Here is a 19,871-nt window from a genome sequence, read left to right as displayed (position 1 = left end):
AATTAAATGGATGCTTGTCAGCTGGAGAACATCCTTATCTGTTACTATAATTTCTGATTTAGTAATGTTTATTACGGTAAATGGGGGAAAGACTTGTATCACTTCTTAATCATTTGGTTAGCAAGAGAATTAATTGTGTTGTGCTACTATGGTCTATAAGGATGACTGAATTCCCAGAATTCAATCCACCTTGAACAATTAAGATTTTTTCCAAGATGAACTTCATCCTGGAGATTGCACTTTGTGCTAAAATCACCCTAACATGTGTCCTGTTTGTGCAGATTCTGGGTTGAACCCAGGACAGGTAAAAGTTAATATCAAGATGATAAATGTATGGTTTCAGCTTTGTTCTTCATGTACAAGAAGTCTGCTGCTCAAAACAAGAGTGAGCATATTAAATCTTAAGAAGAGCCAGTGAAGTGAGCCAGCCCTCACCATAGCTCAACACTGCATTGCAACTGGGTCAGGTCCACCTTCAGCAGGAGAGAACTGTCAAAGCAGCTGGATGATTTAAGAATAGAGGTGGTGGAAGATCATTTTCGCCAGGTCTTAACAGCAACATTTGTCTTGTAAGGGTATAGTAAGAAGTCTTGTTCCTTCCTGGGCCCAGAGGGCTTGTGCGGGGTTGCAGCATCAAGGAAGGAGCACTCAAGAGGCAGAACACTCAATTCTGTGGAAAGAGAAGCCTTGCCCTGCTCTGGAGGAGTTACACTGATGGGGAGTAAAGGGTGTTCCATTCCATCTCTTTGTAGTCTTCAGCCTCCACTCCAATGGGAAAAGAAATAACATGGGGAGGATGTCAGGCACCTGTCTGGGATTCTCCTGGTTGGACCAAGTCCAGGTGAAATTAAATATTGTGCAGGGTGCTGAGTGTCTCATTGGGAAATAATGCAAACAAATCTCTCAGTGGGAAGAATGGTTTCAATGTCATCTTGCAGACTCAGGTCATAAATACTTAAGGAGACCCACTGTCATGTGCAGGTATTGGAAGACACACACAGTGCCTAGCACAGTGGGATCCTGAGGGCAAGTCTACACTACTGTGCTACATCGATGCAGCACATCTGCTGAAGATGCAGTATGCCGACAGGATGGCGCACTCCCGTTGGCGTAATTACTCCACCTCTGCAAGAGGCGGAAGCTATGTCGGCGGGAGAGCATCTCCTGCCAGCATAGCATGGTGTGGACACAGCTTTAAGTCAATGTCACTTACGTTGCTCACAGGGTGTCACACCTCTCAGCGATGTAAGTTACATTGACTTAAGCAGTAGTGTAGACCAGCCCTGATAGAGGCCATTTGTGCTATTGTAACCCACACACTTCCTTGGGGTGGTGTTCTGTCCCATCTAGTGGCACCGAGACCACTTAGAGAGCAATGATTGAGTCTGCTCTACAGCTTTAGCTAATGGTGAATTGGCTTTTAGCTCATGTGGTAGAGGCTTGTGCGCTAAGCTCAGAGGTCCCTGGTTCAATCCTGCCTGACGACGACCCGGGTTTGTCGGCATTACACTACCACAGTACAAGTAATAAAATATCTGCAATGTATTTTCCTTCTTTCAAATGAGTTCCTTTTTAATTTTGTCATCCTTCTGCACAAACTTTCTGGCAAAACCACTTCTTTGATTTTTTCAGTATTTTTCATATAGCTAATTTAGAATCCTACCCATCTCTCAAAATATAAAAGATATTGTTAACAGTGCCTCCATCAATGCAATCAGCACATACGTACAACAGATCTAAGATTGGGAAAAGTCTGAGAGGCAAACAGTCAAAAAGACATCCTCTAAAGCAGCTTTGATTATATTTTATGTTTTTACAGGAGCAGGTGCAAAGATGTTTGTATTCATGTCAAAACTTTTACACCCTATGAATTTTTAATGTCACCATGTCATCTGCCTCACTACATTTCCAAGTATGATAATCACTTGTTTTGAAGTTGGTAGTAACTTTCAAGAAGTTTTTGCATGAGTTTGTGCTGCAAATCATCCATTGTTCTAAAGTAGAAGTTAATACTGCCACAGCTCTGAGTATGAAATTTCCAGTGATGAGAAAGTGGATATTTTAGGAGATTGGAGATCTTTTCCCCACTAGGTCTTCAGCCAGCCTAGGTTGGTAATGACTTAAAGTTGTTACTATCTGAAGTTTGCTTAACAGCTTACATGAAATAAGTTGGTGGTTCAGTCCAGCCCTTAGTGGCTAGGTACAGACATTTAAAGAAGGCAGACATTCACAGCTGATACAAATTGATAATCTCTGCAGGCAGGTCAAGGATTGATTAGGCATGGAAACTGAGTTTCTCTGCTGCCCATAGAAGAAAGCCCTTCCAGGTGACCGTGGAAATACACTAACAGGCCAGAATGGGGAAATGCTGCGTTACCTGGTCTGTGGAAAGCCAAAAGACTTAAGTCTGCAAGACTGTCAACTTAGAACTTTTCACAAGTACCATATTCACACACAATATTTAAAAGTAAGGGGAAATATGAACTGTGGAGTACTATCCAACAGAAGAACCTGCACAAAGCAAATAGTTATAAGGAAATGGAGACTAAATCAAAAAGAAATTTTAAAAAGTATCCTTGTCATATGCCAACAGTGATGGCCAAAATTTGTCCTTGGTCACCTATGTGCAACTCCTACAAGGGTCAGCCACCGTCCTATGCGTTCAGCCAATGTCAGAATCAGGCCCTCATGTTGTTAGAAGAGCTGGTTGAAAAATGCCTATTATTTTCCCCTGGTAATTTTGAAAAGTTTTCTAAACTTCCCATGAAAACAACTCGTTTTTTCAACAAAAATTTGAAACTATTTTTCAAAGTTTTTAATAATGGTTTTCAGGGGGAAAAAAGGTTTAGATTTAAGTTTGGGATTCTCAACAAAAAACTGAAATTTCCTCCAATTTTTTTTACTCCACTCTAATGACTAGATCAATGGAATTACTCCAGATTTACAACAGTGTCAATGAGAGTGAAATTTGGCCCCTATGCCTTTGCAATGTTGACAAAAATTCACCACCATCGTCCTCATTTTAGACACTGTAGTTTTGTAAAATTCACCCCTCAGCAGAGGAGTCAGCACAAGATTTATACATCTCCTAAATCCCATTTAAGTCCTCACAATGGGGTTTAAGTGTGAAGTGATTGATTCCATTGTGCAGGGTGACTATCACTCAGTGACATTTGGACCAGTCATCTCTAGAGTTTTGCATTCTATTGGCACTGTTCCCCGCAGGATCAGTAAAAGCACTAGCCTGTCTCACAACCCATATTTTAAGCAGTTAATAATCCAGAGCTTCCTTGCATGAACCCATGCTGACTCCTCAGCACCCGGTTTATCAAGAGATCTTACAATAATATTATCTGCCAGGAAACACTTTGATGTTAAGTACTGCCTACCTGTTGTGGAATAGCACTTTACACAAAGGGCTTCTTCACCTCCTAGTTTCTGTCATTTTACAGATTTTCAATCATAGATGTTTTCAATATTTCACAGGTCAGATCACTTTAAATTTATAATCTCAAACACATCTAGCCCGAGAAATGTGTTTGTGTGTAAGGTGCAAAAAGCATTTGTCACGTATACAGGGAGCCAAATCTTAAAGTCCTCACTTACAACATGAACTGCTGATGCTTGAAATGTTTTTAATCTGAGGCGCATGTGCTTTGCTTGGGCAATGAAAACAGTTATCAGCCCCTGAAAAATTAGTTCTGAGCATGTTCAATGGGCGCCTTCTATTTTTTTTAAAAGCAGGACAAAGTCTAATCCCTTCTCTCCCTGCCTGCAAGCACAGAATGTTCAGATGTTACAGCGATGGATGCCAACATAAAAACATAGCTAATGAGATTAGACTGGTTGGTTGATTCCCTCTTGCCAGGCTAGTATAGACGCATGGTTCTTTGTAAGCTTCTGATGGGGCACTTTGCATAAGGGAGATTATAACTCATGCAAACAAAACACAACCCAACATATAGGTGAAAACCCTTGCAGTGCAAAGTGACTGCAGTTTTCAGAACAACTTGATACAGCTGAAGAGAGGATGGAAAATGGCTCTGGGATTGGTCTAGTCCTATAAGACTGCTCCAGCCAATCAAGAATGAGTGCTTTGGCCCCACCCTTTGTATGTTTCCCTTTCCTGTCCCTTCCCCCATGTCTAAACAGGGGAGGGAAATCAGTCTCATAAAGCAGAGAGAATCCTCTGCAGCCCCTTTTGAGCTGCTCAAAGATCCCTTTGTACCTCTTGGGGAGCACAGAATTATCCTAGCAGGGCATGAGGATCTACCCCTTATTCTTTCTGTCGCAGTTGCTGTTTCTGTAAAATGGGCATAACAGCATGTACCTACCTCCCAGAGCTGTTGTTGGGATGAATTAATTAATATTTGCAAAATGTTCTGAAGATTAAAAAAAATAAAAATGAATGGGCCCTTTTTGCAAGCATTTTATCAGGATGCAGATAAGGAAACACGAGATGTATCTGAGAACAATATATTCATATTGTTATACTTAGCATACATTATAGTGTCATTACATAATTAACTTACAGAAGAAGCAATGTGTCCAGTGGCCAGATTATTGGCTTGGATGTCAGGAGAGTTGGGTTCTATTCACAGCTCTGCCAGTGACTTTGGGCAAATCATGTCCCTTTTCTGTGCCTCAGTTTCCCCATCTGAGCTTTACTTGAGGTCTGAGAAACATACTCAGAGTGTCACAGCAAAATAAAAGGTGGAACAGATTGTTTAGCATAAGTAGTTACATATTTCAAGGGTCCATTCAAGGTGAAATGGGGGAAAGGAAGGGAGGTGGTGGGGAAAAGCAGCTGGCGGGAGGGCTTTAGTAGATTATAGATTGTTGTGATAAACAATAAACCCAGTGTCTCTGTTCAATCCATGATTTTTAGTGTCTTGCAAAGTTACAAATTTAAGCTCCCAGGCTTGTCTTTTGAAGGTGTTGTACAGTTTCCTTTGACAGGTTTCGGAGTAGCAGCCGTGTTAGTCTTAGTATTCACAAAAAGAAAAGGAGTACTTGTGGCACCTTAGAGACTAAAAAATTTATTTGAACATAAGCTTTCTGAGGAACTTTCCCCCGCCCCCACCCGCCATCAGACGTTCTTGTCAACTGCTGGAAATGGCCCACCTTGATTATCACCACAAAAGGTTTTCTTCCTTCTCCCCCCACCCCCCCGCTGGTAATAGCTCATCTTAAGTGATCACTCTCCTTACAGTGTGTATGATAAAACCCATTGTTTCATGTTCTCTGTTTGTGTATATAAATCTCCCCACTGTATTTTCCACTGAATGCATCTGATGAAGTGAGCTGTAGCTCACGAAAGCTTATGCTCAAATAAATTTGTTAGTCTCTAAGGTGCCACAAGTACTCCTTTTCTAGTTTCCTTTGAGGATGAGGACTTAGTGGTCAGATATAGAGTGATCACTTTGTGAAAACTGTTCTTCCACAGGTGCTAAGGTATTTTTGTCTTTTATCATTTTCCTGTGTAAGTTCATTTGAGACCATAGTGATTGTCTGGTTTCACCCACATAATTGTTATTGGGGCATTTGTGCACTGGATGAGGTACACCACATGTTGTGATAGGCATGTATAGATCCTGTGGACCTTGAAAAGTGTTTTGTGGGGGTGCTGGTCATTGTAGCAGTGGAGAGATTTCTGCAGGTTTTGTATCTGTTGTTCTGGCAGGATCTGGTGCCACTTTGAGTTGGTGTGTCCAGGTTTGTGGGGAGCTTGCTTCTCATGCTAAGCTTGGAGAGGCTGGGGGGTTGTTTGAAGGCCAGAAGAGTGGGTTCAGGAAAGACTTCTTTCAGAGTACGGGTTGTAGTTGTTTGATACCCCATATCGATTCCAGCTTGGGGTAATAAGTGACAACTAAGGGTGCGCAATCAGAGGGGGGTTTATTTCTGTATTCTGCAGTCCCAAGGTAGCTCATTCCATGATGCAATCTACTTCTCTGGAGTGTCCTTGTTTGGCGAAGGCAGTTTTGAGTGTATTAAGGTATATATTCCGGACTTTCTCCTTGGAGCATATTCTGTGGTATCTGAGTGCCTGGCTGTAGATAACAGGTTTCTTGGTGTATTTGGGGTTGTTATTGGATCTATGAAGGTAGGTGTGGTGATCCATGGGTTTCTTGTATATAGTTGTCTGTAGAGTTTCATTGTTGAAGTAGTCTCATGTGGCATTGTTTACATCTGTCTGTTAGTTAATTCAAATATTTTAAATATTAGATACACATAGTGCTGTTCAGCAACAACATTGTTAATCACATCAGGGCCCATTGTCCAAGGGCTTTGAGAGTATGTGGACATTTTAAACAGCAAGTCATGTTTCAAATTGTCGGTGCAAATGCAAAGTTAATCAAGAAAAGGCATAAGTTCCAGGTAACCCACTTTTATGCAGAGAATACATTATTCATCATCTATTTAGTCCTTCTGTCAGCAAAACGTCAGAGAGCAAAACATGTACTTTGATTAGGGACTTCCCCATTTCCCATAAAGAAGAATCTGGGGACTTGAGAATGATTTCTAATAAGCAAAATGATAGCAAAGATGATGGTGAAAGGAAATGTAGTTTTCTGGTTTTATGCAAAGGAAAGTACAGTGACTCATGTGTTACAAAGAAACATGCTACCCAGATTACAGTCATTGCACTCTGTAGTGTGAATGACCACCCAAAAAGCTCACTGACTGCCATGAAAGAGAAAATACAAACTCAGTGTACTGAATGCATCAAGTTATGTGGGTGAAAATAGAACAGACACCAGAATGTCTTCAGCTATAAAGTGAAAGAACAAAACTACATTGTAGATTTGCAAATGGCAGTTCATCCCACCATATTTGGAACATGACGTTTGTTCTTTTATGTTAGGAGGCAGGTTGACAGACTTTTATATCTTCCCCATGATGTTTAGAGGGGATTATTAAGTGACCTGAATGGTACAAAAGGATAAGCACCAACTCCATATAAGGGCTTGTTACACATGAAGTTGTTCCTGATTAATTCCATGGGTAGACACATATTTCTGAATAAGAGTATCCACTCAGAGTTGATAAGGAACAGCTAATCAGGAACAAGTCCTTAAATTCAGGGGTCACAGGCCAGAATACTGTTCTACAAACTCAAGGCCATCTATATGTGAAAGTGTATAATATAAATGTGATTTTTATGGTATCATAAGTCACCATAGTTGGCAAAAAAACATGACGTATGTTACCGGAGACCTGGGATTGTCAGTTTTCGGAGACCTGGGATTGTCAGTTTTTTGTTTCTGCCTCAATAATTCACAAGATATCATACTTTGACATGGGCCCTGGTTTCTTAGACCAAAGTAAAAACCAGACCATTCATCAAATGACACATTATCATAAATCACCTGGGTCAATGTACTTATAGTTAAGTGACAAAAATGAAAGCAACACCTTCTCCCCCACACACACCAGTATAGTACTTCTTTAAATAGTTTGTAAGCATTCTAGTAGCAATGACTGTGTTCTGTGCTGCAGAAGCTAGCCTGAGCATATGTATCTAGGCTTGGATAGTGTGTATATTTAATAAATACAGTTGTTTAGAGCCTACTGTGCTAGTGACGTTTCTTCATAGTACACTGGTTGTGTAAAGAGGAAAAGACACAACAAGAGTATTAACATTAATGTGAATGAATACAGTCAGTTATAAAGTGTTTCTGAAATTCTACTTATAGGTACTGGAGGATGCATACATTGGGCCTGAATTTCAAACACACAGTTGTCTAGCTGCTTTTATGTACTGTAAAGGTGTACAGAATTATGTACCTGATTTGTATATGTGCAAGGTGGGAATTTGCACACACAAATACGTGATAAAGCATGCCCAATTGTGGTAGTTGAGCATATACTAGATGTGCAATTGTATGTGTATATTTTTCAATATCTAGCCCACACTGTTAGTGTATAAAACTATATATGTAAATGTTCAAAAGCAAGGAAATGAAACAGTTATGGTTCTCAGATCAGTGTTAGCTAGGTCATGTTGCATAGCCTGTATTTAATTTTATAGCAGACATTTCACAACATAAATGTCTAGGGCCTAATTCTTCCCTAATAAATTAACGTACATATTTGGAAAAAATAGTACAGTAGTAGAAGGTATCTCATGAGCCAGATCTTTAACTGAAATTGGCATAACTCCACTGCCTTAAATTCAGTATGTGAAGAAGGTAAAATTCTAGTAATATTACTTCAGACATATTTGAATATATGGGGACAGCTCCTCAGCTGGTATAAATCTGGATATGCCAAAAATCAGTGGGAGCTGGATGGCTAATTACTCATTTTGCCTCTGAAAACATCTCTTAACGAGTCCTTAGACTCTATACCAGCCAGTAAGAACAATCTTATGGAGTAGATGCTGGAATCACTGGGCAAAATTCTATGCCCTGTGTTACACAGGAGGTTAGATTACATTATCATAAGGGGCCCTGCTAGCCTTAAAATTTATGAAATCTATTTCAATTCCATTAATTTTAGTATCACAAATTTCTGCTAATTTCCAGAGTATCCTACTGTATTGCATAACGTTTGTTAATTAATTTTTCAAGATCTTCATGTTAGTAATTAGTATCAACCTGCTTTTGAATTGACTATGGACTGGATCTTGAATGTCAATTAATTATTTATTTTCTCCCCACTTTTTTCAGCTCCAGGGCTCCTTGAAGAGGAAGCTGGTGGTAAATTTATCACCTGTTAACAACAAGAGACCCAATGGTATTTCAGATAACTCTTTCCTTGATATTAAGAGGATACGAGTGGGTGATAATCTTTCTATGGGACAAGGCGGACATGTTAACAATTGCCAAAGCCAGTCAATGTCAGGAACCTTATCTGTGGGGCAAGGATCACAAAGAAAGACCAGCAGCCTAACAAACAGTACCCACTCTAGTGGGCATATGTTTAGTATGCCTTTGAAAGAGGTCAAGAAAGAACCAGGAGAAACCATATCTTGCAGCAAACATCTGGATGATCATATGTCCCATGAAAACATTTTCCCTAACAGATATGGGGAAGATACAGGGGAACAGATGATGGACCCAGAGCTTCAGGAGCTGTTTAATGAACTGACTAACATATCGGTGCCACCAATGAGTGACCTTGAACTAGAAAATATGATAAATGCCACCATAAAACAAGATGAGCCATTTAACATTGATCTCGGGCAGCAAAACCAGAGAGGCACTGCTAGATCTTCTCTGCAGATGGAGAAAATTGTGATAAAGAGTGAATATTCACCAGGCTTGAATCAGGCACCTGTGGGCTCCCCTCAAATGAGGCCTTCTTCTACAGGACCAGCCTTCACTATGTCCAGTGCTGCCATGTCCACCTCTTCACCAATCCCTTCGGTGCCTCAGAATCAAGCACAGTCGTCACAGGTCTCTTCGGTCTCAAATCGACCATTGACTAACTGGCAAGAAGTATCTCATGCCCAGCAGCTAAAACAAATAGCAGCCAACCGACAACAGCATGCCTTGATTCAGCAGCAGCAGCAGCAAACCCAGCCACCCAGCTGGCCCACTTTGTCCCCATCAGGCCCTTCCCCAGGACAATTCGTACAAGAGAAAATTCCCAGCCCTTCCTTTCGCCAGCAGCAGTTCAGCCCCCAAAGTTCAACCATGCCTGGGGTACCTGTCAATGGGAATCAGTCCAAAGCAATGAATAACTACATCTATAAACCAAACGCCACAACCCAGAGCAGCCCTATTGACATCATAATGCAACCAAAGCCTCAGGATCTCAATAGAAACTTTATAAACAACACTCAATCACCATTAGAGCAGCATCATGGCAACACAAAGCCTTTGTGTCATTTTAACTCAGAGCAAACTAACCAGCAGATGCCTTCAGTTTTGGGATCCCAAAGCAAGCCTTCTATTCTGCATTATCCTCAGCCGCTGCAGAGCCCTGTTGCAGTGCAACAGCAACAGCAGCCACCTACTCAGCCTCTCCAAAACCAGCCTCTTCAAAGACCACCAAATGTATCCTTAACATTGCAACAGAAGATGATACTTCAGAAAATGCAGCAAAGCCAACAAATCTCAGGACTGCAGTATCCCATCTCTCAACAGCATAGACAGGTAAGATGTGTTCCTCCAAAAACAGTAGTAAAACAGCCCTTTTCTGTGCAATAGAAATGCTCTGTCATTGTTCCCAGTGAGATTGGGCTAAAGAAGTTTGTAATGAAGTGCAAAGGCCATTCACATTTAATGGAGATCCACTGCACAAGAGCTGGTGATGGGATGTTCAGTTTTCATACTTATAATATGTAGGCTACCTTGAACCACAATTTTTATTGTTGTTTTTATTATTGTTGCCGCCTTTTCTAAGGCAATATCTTTGCAATGTTAACTCTATGTAATTGTTTTTTTCTGGGAGGACAGAGTTGGGAAATAACAATAGTCTTAGACATCTGTTGACTCTAACTTGACAAAAACGTTTGTCTGGGAATTGTATTATCTGTTTGTAAAGGAAAATCTAAAAATGCTCAAGTGTTATTTTTGGGTTTGCCTAGCACCATTTTTAAGTATTCATTTTCTTGGAAAATTTGTTTATAAAATAAACATAAATAAATTAGAAAAATAAGTTCTAACCATGTAAAGACCTATAACACTGGGTATATATAGACTGAATGGTGGGCATCAGTTAAAAAAAATCTCTTTCACATAGGCTGAGTAGGCTTATAAAGTAACGATGTGTGGTAGAAATGAGCAAGGACTAGAAAATAGCAGGAAGTAGACAACTCAGGATGGGCACCAAAAACTGAGACACTCAGAATTACAGGCTTCTTTTTGATAATTTTGGCCTTAATCTCAAAAGGCTTGATTCTCCAGTGCCCCTTGTATAGTCATTTATACTTGTGCAAAGTGGGTGAAAATGCTACCATTGCATAAATGGCTGTACAAGTTACAAGGCATCAGAGAATCAGTGTCTCTGTGCTTCACTTCTTCTTCTGGGAAATGGGAATAGTAAATACTTGCCTCATGGGGTGGTATGAGAATAAAATTCACTGAGGCACATGAGGAGCTTAGATGCTTAGTGAGGAGCACTATACAATTACCTATAGTCAAATGCAGTGTTGCAGACTCTAACAATTTTTTATCATGAGTATAGTGATAGCTGCCTCTTTTCCTAAAGCTCCAGCTCCTGGAGTCATGTGATTAGAGGAGAATCTCAGCTTTTGTTTTTAAAAAAGTACATTTCTATTTTTCATGGTTGTAGAGTAAAGCTTGAAAATGTGACCCAAATGTAACCTAAAGGCTCAGAAACCAGAAAGCAAATTTAAAAAAAATGTTATTGGAGGTTTTTTAATCTTATGATTTTAAGCCAATGTCATGATTGTTGTGGGCCTGACTTATGATTAAATTCTTGGGGTTAGCAATATTTCAAATGTATAAAGTCTGCTAGGTAATTTTTGAATTTCTCATATCTGGGGAAAAAATCCTATAACTAATGATTGAAAATGGAAAAACCAAACTTTCCAAATAGTAATTGAAAGTGCCAGTATAAATGGGTCAAACAAAACTGGAATTTCTAGGCCAACCTGTTTTGAGATGGAATCTGGTGGTACAAAAAGTAGAAATCTAAATAAATAAATTAGAAGACTTGTACAACTGAAAACTAATTTTTAGCTTCCCGAACAATTTGGTCAATAAATCATAAACTGCCCCCAAATCTCATCTCCTTGTAGGAGACAGCATATGAGAAATTTCAGGCAGAAGGAATTTCTTTTTATTTTTGGTTTGAAGAAGCTGGCGAGAGAGCAGCTGTGGAAATCAGTTTCAACTATGTAATAAGTGTAATAAGGAATAAGATAATAAGCAATAGCCACCATGGATTGATTTGTCAAGAACAAATCATGCCAAACCAACCTAATTTCCTTCTTTGACAAGGTTACTGGTATAGTGGATGGGGGAGAAGCAGAAGACATAATATATTTTGATTTTAGTAAGTCTTTTGACAGTCCCACATGACATTCTCATAAGCAAACTATGGAAATATGGTCTAGATGAAATTCCGACAAAGGAGGTGCACAACTGGTTGAAATACCATATTCAGAGTAGTTATCAATGGTTTGCTGTCGAACTGGAAGGACTTATTTAAGTGTAGTGCCACAGAGGTCTGTCCAGGGTCCAGTACTTTTCAACATTTTCATTAATGACTTGCATAATGGAGTGGGGAGCAGGCTTATAAAATTTGCTGTTGACACCAAACTTGAAGAGTTGCAAGCATATTGGAGACAAGATTAGAATTCAAAACAACCTGGACAAATTGGAGAATTGGTCTGAATTCCACAAGATTAAATTCAATAAAGACAAATGCAAAGTAGTACACCTAGAAAGGAAAAATCAAATGCATAAATTGAATTAGAAATGCACAACTACAAAATGGGGAATGACTGGCTACGTGGTAGTACTGCTGAAAAGTGTCTGGGGGCTAAAGTGGATCACAGTTTTAATGTGAGCCAACAATGTGATGCAGTTGCAAAAATGGCTAATATTCTGGGATATATTAACAGGATTGGCCTGTGTAAGACATGGGATATAACTGTCCTGCCCTATTCAGCACTGGTGAGGCCTCACCTGGAGTACTGTGTCCACGTTTTGGCACGACACTGTAGGAAAGAGATGGACAAATTGGAGAGAGTCCAGCAGAGAGCAACAAAAATGTTAGAAGGTTTAGAAAACCTGATTTAGTCCTGAGGGAAAAAGCCTGGGGGTTGGGGGGAGGGGCTGATAACATATTTGAAGACTTTTATGGGCTGCTATATAGAGGTGTCCATTGAAGGTAGGACTGGAAGTAATTGGGTTAATCTGCAGCAAGAAAGATTTAAGTTAGATATTGAGGGAAACAAACCTTATTAACTATAAGAATAGTTAAGCACTGGAATAGATTTCCAAAGGAGGTTGTGGAACCCCGGTCATTGGAGGTTTTCAGAACGGGTTATACAAACACCTGTCAGGGATGATCTAGGTTTACTTGGTCCTGCCTCAGTGCAGGGGGTTGGACTAGATTACCTCTTGAGGTCTCATCCAGCCCAACCTTTTCATGATTCTGTGTTGCAGGAGATCTATTGCTCCTTGGCTGTATCTCTCTATTCATTAGCCATTGTACTTTAACGGTCTTTACGGGAGTGTTTCCCCACTCTCTTAACAGACTGGCAGTCAGATGGATTTGAATAGGCTCGTTATGCAGCCATGATGGTGCTCCTCCAGCAATCTGTCAGCGTAGGCGAGACAGGCAGGACTTTTATAAACATGAATATTTTTTGCAAAATATGCAAGACAACATACTGGATGCAAATTAAAACACTAATGGTAACTTGCTTGAAGCAGTGTTAGCTTCCAACTGTATCCCTTGCCCAGCTGCTGCTGAGCAAGCTTCAGGGTCACGGCCCATGGAAGCTCTATGTGCAAAATGTCTCCTCCTTATGTGGATCTGGGATCTCTTCTCTGTGCATTCACAGGATCAGGTGGCTTGAGAGGCTTTCCCCATGTGAACTTTTTCAGGGCCCCAATCACTTCTCACTATAAGGAATGTTTAGCAGGAGCTTCTGCAAGGGAGATTTCATGATCATCTCCCACAGTTTCATGAGCACAATAGGGCAGTCTGGCCCATAGCAGTTCTGTTGTGTAAAGCTTTGGAAAGATAACCACAGGTTGTGAGAATTTTGTAGCAAGAACTCTGGAACATCTACACTGAAGAGATAACTCATCCTCTTTTAGCTCCACAGTGACCACTCCAAAGCTCTGTGGCAGTCACTACACAGAGGTGAAATTCTTTAGAAGCAGGAGCTATGTTTACAGAGAGATATTGTTGATCCACAGTTGACCTGTAGTATTGGTAATTGTCATGCTGTTCACCTGTTAAACTTCTTTGTATATCGCTTTTTAACTGCCAGAGCCAACAGACTCCTTAGGCTGAGCTGGCAGAATTTGTAAGCACCTTCAACTGACTATTTGAGCTCCAGACATTACAAAGTCTGCAGGATGCACAATGGGAGATGTTAAGCTTTTCTGCTTCTTGGACACTAGGGATTTAGGTGGTGGAGTTTACTGATTCTGAAAGCTTCTGCTCTGGATCTGATAAATGCTTCAAGAGCTCTCAAGAAGCTTATAAACCCTTTTGAAGTTTCTCTGAATTGTCAGGTGTTCCCACCAACCCAGTCCCACAACCTTTCATAAAATCACTCAAAGGTAATAAGCCTCAGGAAAGACATACAGTATATATAAAGCACAGTGTAGAGTGTCTGCTCAAAGTTGGGTTTGAGATATGGCATACCAAAAAAAAATCACGTAAGATGTTTCTACAAAGAAAAAAAAATCTTGTTTTCCAAGCTCTCCTAAAAATCAAAAGCTTTTTCTGATTATCAGCAAATGTTCCACAGAAAATTATCATCCAGCCAAAGACAGCCTATGCAGAAACTGAGACAGAAAGCTGTTTTTTAAAGGGTGTGAGAGAGGCTTCAGGTATCTCCAAATTGGGCTTTTAATGAAATGAAAAGTAAATTACAACTTTAGTTATCGAGTCATTGACATGTTTTCATAAGAAGAGAGGGGTTTTTTTGTTTTTATTAAAACATGTTAAAATTCAAACTTCTTAAATGATTACCCTTCTCTCTCACATAAAAACATTGGAAAATAAAGGGCGCAAGAAACACTGACCTTAACTTGACTCTGACTTGCCAGTAAGATCCAACTGTCCATCAAAGACACAGTGACCAGCAAGACTGGAGAGCAATTTCCCCATTAGAAGGCATGCATGAAAGGGAATGGAATATTCAGAACATGAGAATACACAATACAAAAAAACTCATGAAAATATCATTGGCAAATTATGTTTAAAGATGTATGTGCCTCCCCCCAATCACCCACAGTGTAATTTTCTTAACTAAAGCCTGTATTCTTCTCTCCTCTTGTGGAAAACTCCCATGGGAAGGAAAGAAGTAATCTAAAAACTGTTTCACCACATGAAACTGCCAAACTGCTGAGTAGGGGAAAAGGTCTTGAGCTATACGGAAGTACACAGGCTGCAAGGACTTTTGGAGAAATAGGGGGCTAAATTCATTTTTGGCGTAACTCCAGTACAGTTAATGAGGATCCTAACTCTACAGATCTTGTAAAGGGAGAGGATCATGTCGTGTAGGCTCCACTCCCTTCTTTTCATGAGCTTCACCTCCTGCCTGTGAGGCTTTCCACTCGTTATTAAGTGTAGTAAATTATTAATTACTAATGGTTAATCGTTGACTTTATTTCAGTCTGCCTAATTCCTCAATGAGAAATCAGTGCTTTATTATACTAGATACTGTACAAACTGTAAAGCAGAGTGTGGAATCTGGCCCTTCGTTACTGTAGTTGAGAGATGGATTTGTAGCATGAGTACACAGTTCATAGAGAGCTGCTGTAACTCCACCATCAAATGGCACTACACTGTTGTCAACTATCAATTCACATGCTTTAGATAATTCTCTGTTTTTTTCTTGGTTTGAAGTCCCCAAAAAGCATTTGGACATGACTTTAAAGCTTGCTAAATGGAATGCCAGGCTTATAATTTCTCTGCCTGTCTCAGTCACTTTGTGTTACACTGGAGGTTTTCAGTGGGATTTGCTAATTAGATGTTTTTTAGCCTCTAGGGACAAGCCGTGGCAATGAAATATTCTTGGTTTCCTGAAAGAGACTGCATTGAATTGGGGTTTTGTTTGCTCGTGTGTTTTATTCTCTGCCTGTGTTGTGGGGACTTGCCTTTCCCACTCTCTACCAGTAAGTGTCCAGTCATAGCAAAACTCTCTTGTAATAAAATTTCAAACTCTCTGGCTTTCAGGTTTCATTATAAGCCCAATTTCAGCCCATGCTCAATGCAGTTTGCCACCCTTTTAGTGAACTTGGGCTGGGTTTGGGGAAAGCCTGGATGACTGAGTCTTGAGAGAAATTTGAAGTCAAGTTTTCACTTAGTTTTGTGAGAAGATGGACCAGTCACTGAAGGATAGTCTTGGGGTGAGACTTAGGGTTTGGGACAGAAACCCTGCAAAACTCAGTCATTTTGACTAGCGCTGAATAAATTCAGCAAATATTTTTGAAAGCTTTTGATCAGCTGTGTGGTTTATTGAATATGATTAATCAAATAATTAAAACAAAATTGAACAGAATACGTGCCCAGATTCACCAAACAAATATTGTTTGAACACCTCTGGTTCTTATGTACTTATCTGGCCCCCATCACTCTAATATCTAAGTGCCTCACAACCTTTAACACCTCTGTGCAGTTGGTCAATACTATTATTCCTATGTTACAGATGGGGAACTGAAGCACTGAGAGGGTAAGTGACTTGCCCAAGGTCACACAGAAAATCTGTGGCAGTGCAAGGAACTGAACCCATGTCTCTCAAGTCCTAGACCACCCCATGGACCATCCTTCCTCTCATGGATTTGATCCAAAAGTATGTTAAACTCAGAGGTTTTAGCTGAGATTCTCTTTTTTCATTTTTATTCCGATGGGAGGGGAAAGAACTCATGTCAACAGAAACCAGAATAAATTCACCAAATCTCAATGGACTGAAGCCACAACAATTCATACAGCTCTAGGCATGTGCCATTGTGTCCTGATAGCTGAATTTAGTCAGTGACTCCCAGATCTTGGGGTCAATTTTAGTGGGGGTCATGAGAGCTTCACCCACTATTTCATATGGGCAACCAGTTGTCCTTATTTTTAAAACTCAGGGTCTCCCCGTGCATCTTCTGTTCTCTGCTAAGATTACACCCAGGGACAGTGTCATCTTATACAGATCTTAGTGCATTGTCAGCACTTACATAATAAATTGTTTTCATAATCCCTTCTAGGGGTGGGCGCATCCTCTGGGAGGTATGGGGAGGACATGGCAGGCTTGTAGTATATTTCTTCTTTTCAAAACCCTGGAAATTTGATGTGATTAGTCACTGTTTTGGGGGGAGTTAGCCTTCACTTGCCCTAGTCTGGTCATGCCCTAGATCTCTTCCTTGTACCAGGTCCTCGACCAGCTTGGCTGATATGCTGTTCTGCCACGCTAACAGAGCTTTGTACCGTTTCCTAAGAGAACCCTGAACAGTTCAGCAGTCGTCTCTTTGCTCGAGGCTGAGAGCCGTACCTTTCCTGGCCCAATCTGTGAGCCTTGATCTCAGCCAAATTCTCCGTGAACGCTTATGCCAAACTGTTAGGAAGATGATCACAAAATTGCTGTTCTTGATATTTCATTAGCATGAATCAGGAACTTGTTTATATAACTTCTGCATATCTATGTATATTTATATATGATTTAAAGTGATATGAATGATTTGAGTGGTTCAACTAAGCCTATGGTTCTATAGAGATTTTGGGAGAGATTCTGCTCTCAGTTACCCCAGTGTAAATCCACAGGAACACCTTTTGATTTTGGTGAAAACGGTCTATATTTACGCTGGTATAAATGGCAGAATCTGGCTTTTACTCTTCTTATCCATGGACACTCCACGTCTTTAGAGAAGAGATTTACTGTAACTTGCAGAATGTTAGAACTCGGAATACGAGGAAACACCATAAGCAGTAAACAAATGGCCTGTTCACATTTAAAGTGTGGCCAGTAGAATTCTCCATTATTTTCCATCGCCATTAATTTACACTTCTAATTTAGCTTTTGAAATTTCTTAAGTGAAACAAAATATGGCTTCCTTGGATGATTCATATAAAAACAATTATTTCTTAGGCCTTCGTATTTGCCTTTTTTTAAAGCATATTTAACTGCAGCAAGATCCCTGTTTTTAACTGTGGAGGTTCTTTTTAAATACCTATGAAATAGTGAAGTCCAGTGTGCGTGGTGGTAACTGGTGCAGACGAGTATTCCCTCTAATTTTCCCACATATGTGCATAATGAATTCTGTTCTGTGCACCAATATGGTGCAGATAACAAAATTCATGTGGTGGGGGTGGGGCTGAGGAGTTCGGAGTGTGAGAGAGGGGTCAGGGCTGGGGCAGAGGATTGGGGTGGGGGGTGAGGGCTCGGGGTGGGGCCAGGGATGAGGGGCTCAGGGCTGGGGCAGAGAGTTAGGGTCCGGGGCAAGTGAAGGCTCTGGGGTGGGGCTGGGGATGAGGGGTTTGGGGTGCAGGCTTCCCAGGGGCTATGGTGGGGAGAGAGGATTCCCCCCAGCTCTCTCTCCCCACAGAAGCACATGGGCTGTGTGAGGAGAAGTGCCTCTCCCCCAGCTGCGGCAGATCTATGCCAGGGCTGGGTTGGGGCTGGTGGGAGGGGTGCCTCTCCCCTGGCCGCAGGGCAGGTCCATGTTGTGGGAGAGGCATCCCCCACTGCCGCCCTGAGGCCCTGTGTGGGGCTTAATAGGCAGCTGCCTGGCCGCACAGCATAGATGGAATTTAAACTGCAGACTAGGGATTAACCTGGATTTAGATTAAAAGTGGAAAGGGTTCTGTAGCTTCTGGAGCTGCAATCAAAGAAGTTGCTCCCTACTTGAGGAGGAGAGTAGTGGATCCTTCTTTACATGCTGACTACCAAAAATCCTCTCAGCCTAACTCCATTTTGGTTGCATTTCTTCATACAAGGGTTAAATGATCTGATCTGAATAAGTATTTGCATACATACTGGCAGATAGCATCAATTACGTGCACGCTCATTGGTTTATGGGTGTGAAGTCTGACAGAGAAGGTCACAAGTCCTACACTCTCCATTTCAGTGTCCAAATTTGCTGGAAAATGTGTAATGCTGTCATTAGGATATGTCTTCACTGCAATTAAAATCCTGCAGCTGGCCCGTGCCAGCTGACTCGGGCTAAGGGGCTGTTTAATTGCAGTGTAGATGTTCGGGCTCCGGCTGCAGCCTGAGCTCTAGGATCCTCTCGCAGAAGTTATGGATCTATTATAGGAGTGGGTTGGTGAGGTTCTGTGGCCTTCAGTGTGCAGGAGGTCAGACAAGATGATCACAATGGTTTCTTCTGACCTTAAAGTCTGTGAGTCTACCCTGCAATTAAACAGCCCTTTAGCCTGAGCAAAACGAGCCCGAGTCGACTGGCACTGGCCAGTCACGGGTTTTTCATTACAGTGTAGCCATATCCTTAGACAGTTAGCTCCCTGGGGACTTCATATTTGAGGAGGCTTACGTGTAATGTTTATTCCACCAGTGGTCTGGGATTACTTAAAACTCACGCAGTGTGTTGCTTATTTTTTGTTTGTTTATGAGGGTAGGGTTTGGAGCTAGGCCCCAATTGAAATGCACTGGGATTTGAGTGTCTCACTCCTTTAGTCTCTGTAGAAAATCCCAGCCTAACTTTGTAAAGCATTATGCTAGCAATATTTAGCCCTTCCATAGTTGTAGATCCCTGGGTGAGTAAGGATCATAATCCCCATTGTACAGGCATGCAGAGTGAGGTGGCAAGAGGCTAACTGATTTATCCAGGTCAGTGAAAGAGCCAGGAATTAGATCCAAGGTGACTCTAGGTCCCTTATCTATTGGGTTACACTGCCTCTGGGCTACAGCTTGGTGGACACACATAATGTCAAATCGATTGGATGAGAATATGTAATAGGAAGTCCCAATTAAGACCTCAGTTGTGGCTTTGCTCTGAGTCCCAAGAAAGGGGCAATGTGTTGCTGTACTTCCTATTGAGGAAAAAGAGGAGTCAGATTGTTCCTCTGCAAATTACAATCTGCCTCATGGCACTGCCACCCTTCCCCACCCTTCCTGGTGCAGTATACATCATCCCGTGTGCTGGCACAGCTGTGGTGACCAATGAGGGATGGAGTTGTGGCTCCACCCAGTTGCCATCCACTCCCATCTGCCTGCACAGGAGTGGAGAGAAACATAGAGCCTCCATCCCCTCCTGTACTACCAC

The 19,871-nt window shown here is 41.2% G+C and overlaps 1 protein-coding gene across 2 annotated transcripts in view; it reads left to right on the top strand.

The window, feature by feature from the left end:
- The window catches only part of MAML2 (mastermind like transcriptional coactivator 2), a 294,181-nt gene that overhangs the window by 186,867 nt on the left and 87,443 nt on the right, over positions 1-19,871 (top strand). For both annotated transcript variants that reach the window (XM_043504180.1, XM_038387379.2), the window contains exon 3: positions 8,673-10,103. In XM_043504180.1, the coding sequence (XP_043360115.1) occupies positions 8,673-10,103 (1,431 nt within the window). The remainder of the gene's footprint in view (positions 1-8,672; positions 10,104-19,871) is intronic.

The sequence above is a fragment of the Dermochelys coriacea genome, chromosome 1 (assembly GCF_009764565.3).
Source record: "Dermochelys coriacea isolate rDerCor1 chromosome 1, rDerCor1.pri.v4, whole genome shotgun sequence".
Taxonomy (NCBI): domain Eukaryota; kingdom Metazoa; phylum Chordata; order Testudines; family Dermochelyidae; genus Dermochelys; species Dermochelys coriacea.
The sequence above is the reverse complement of the archived record's forward strand: the minus strand, read 5'-3'. Positions and strand labels throughout refer to the sequence as shown.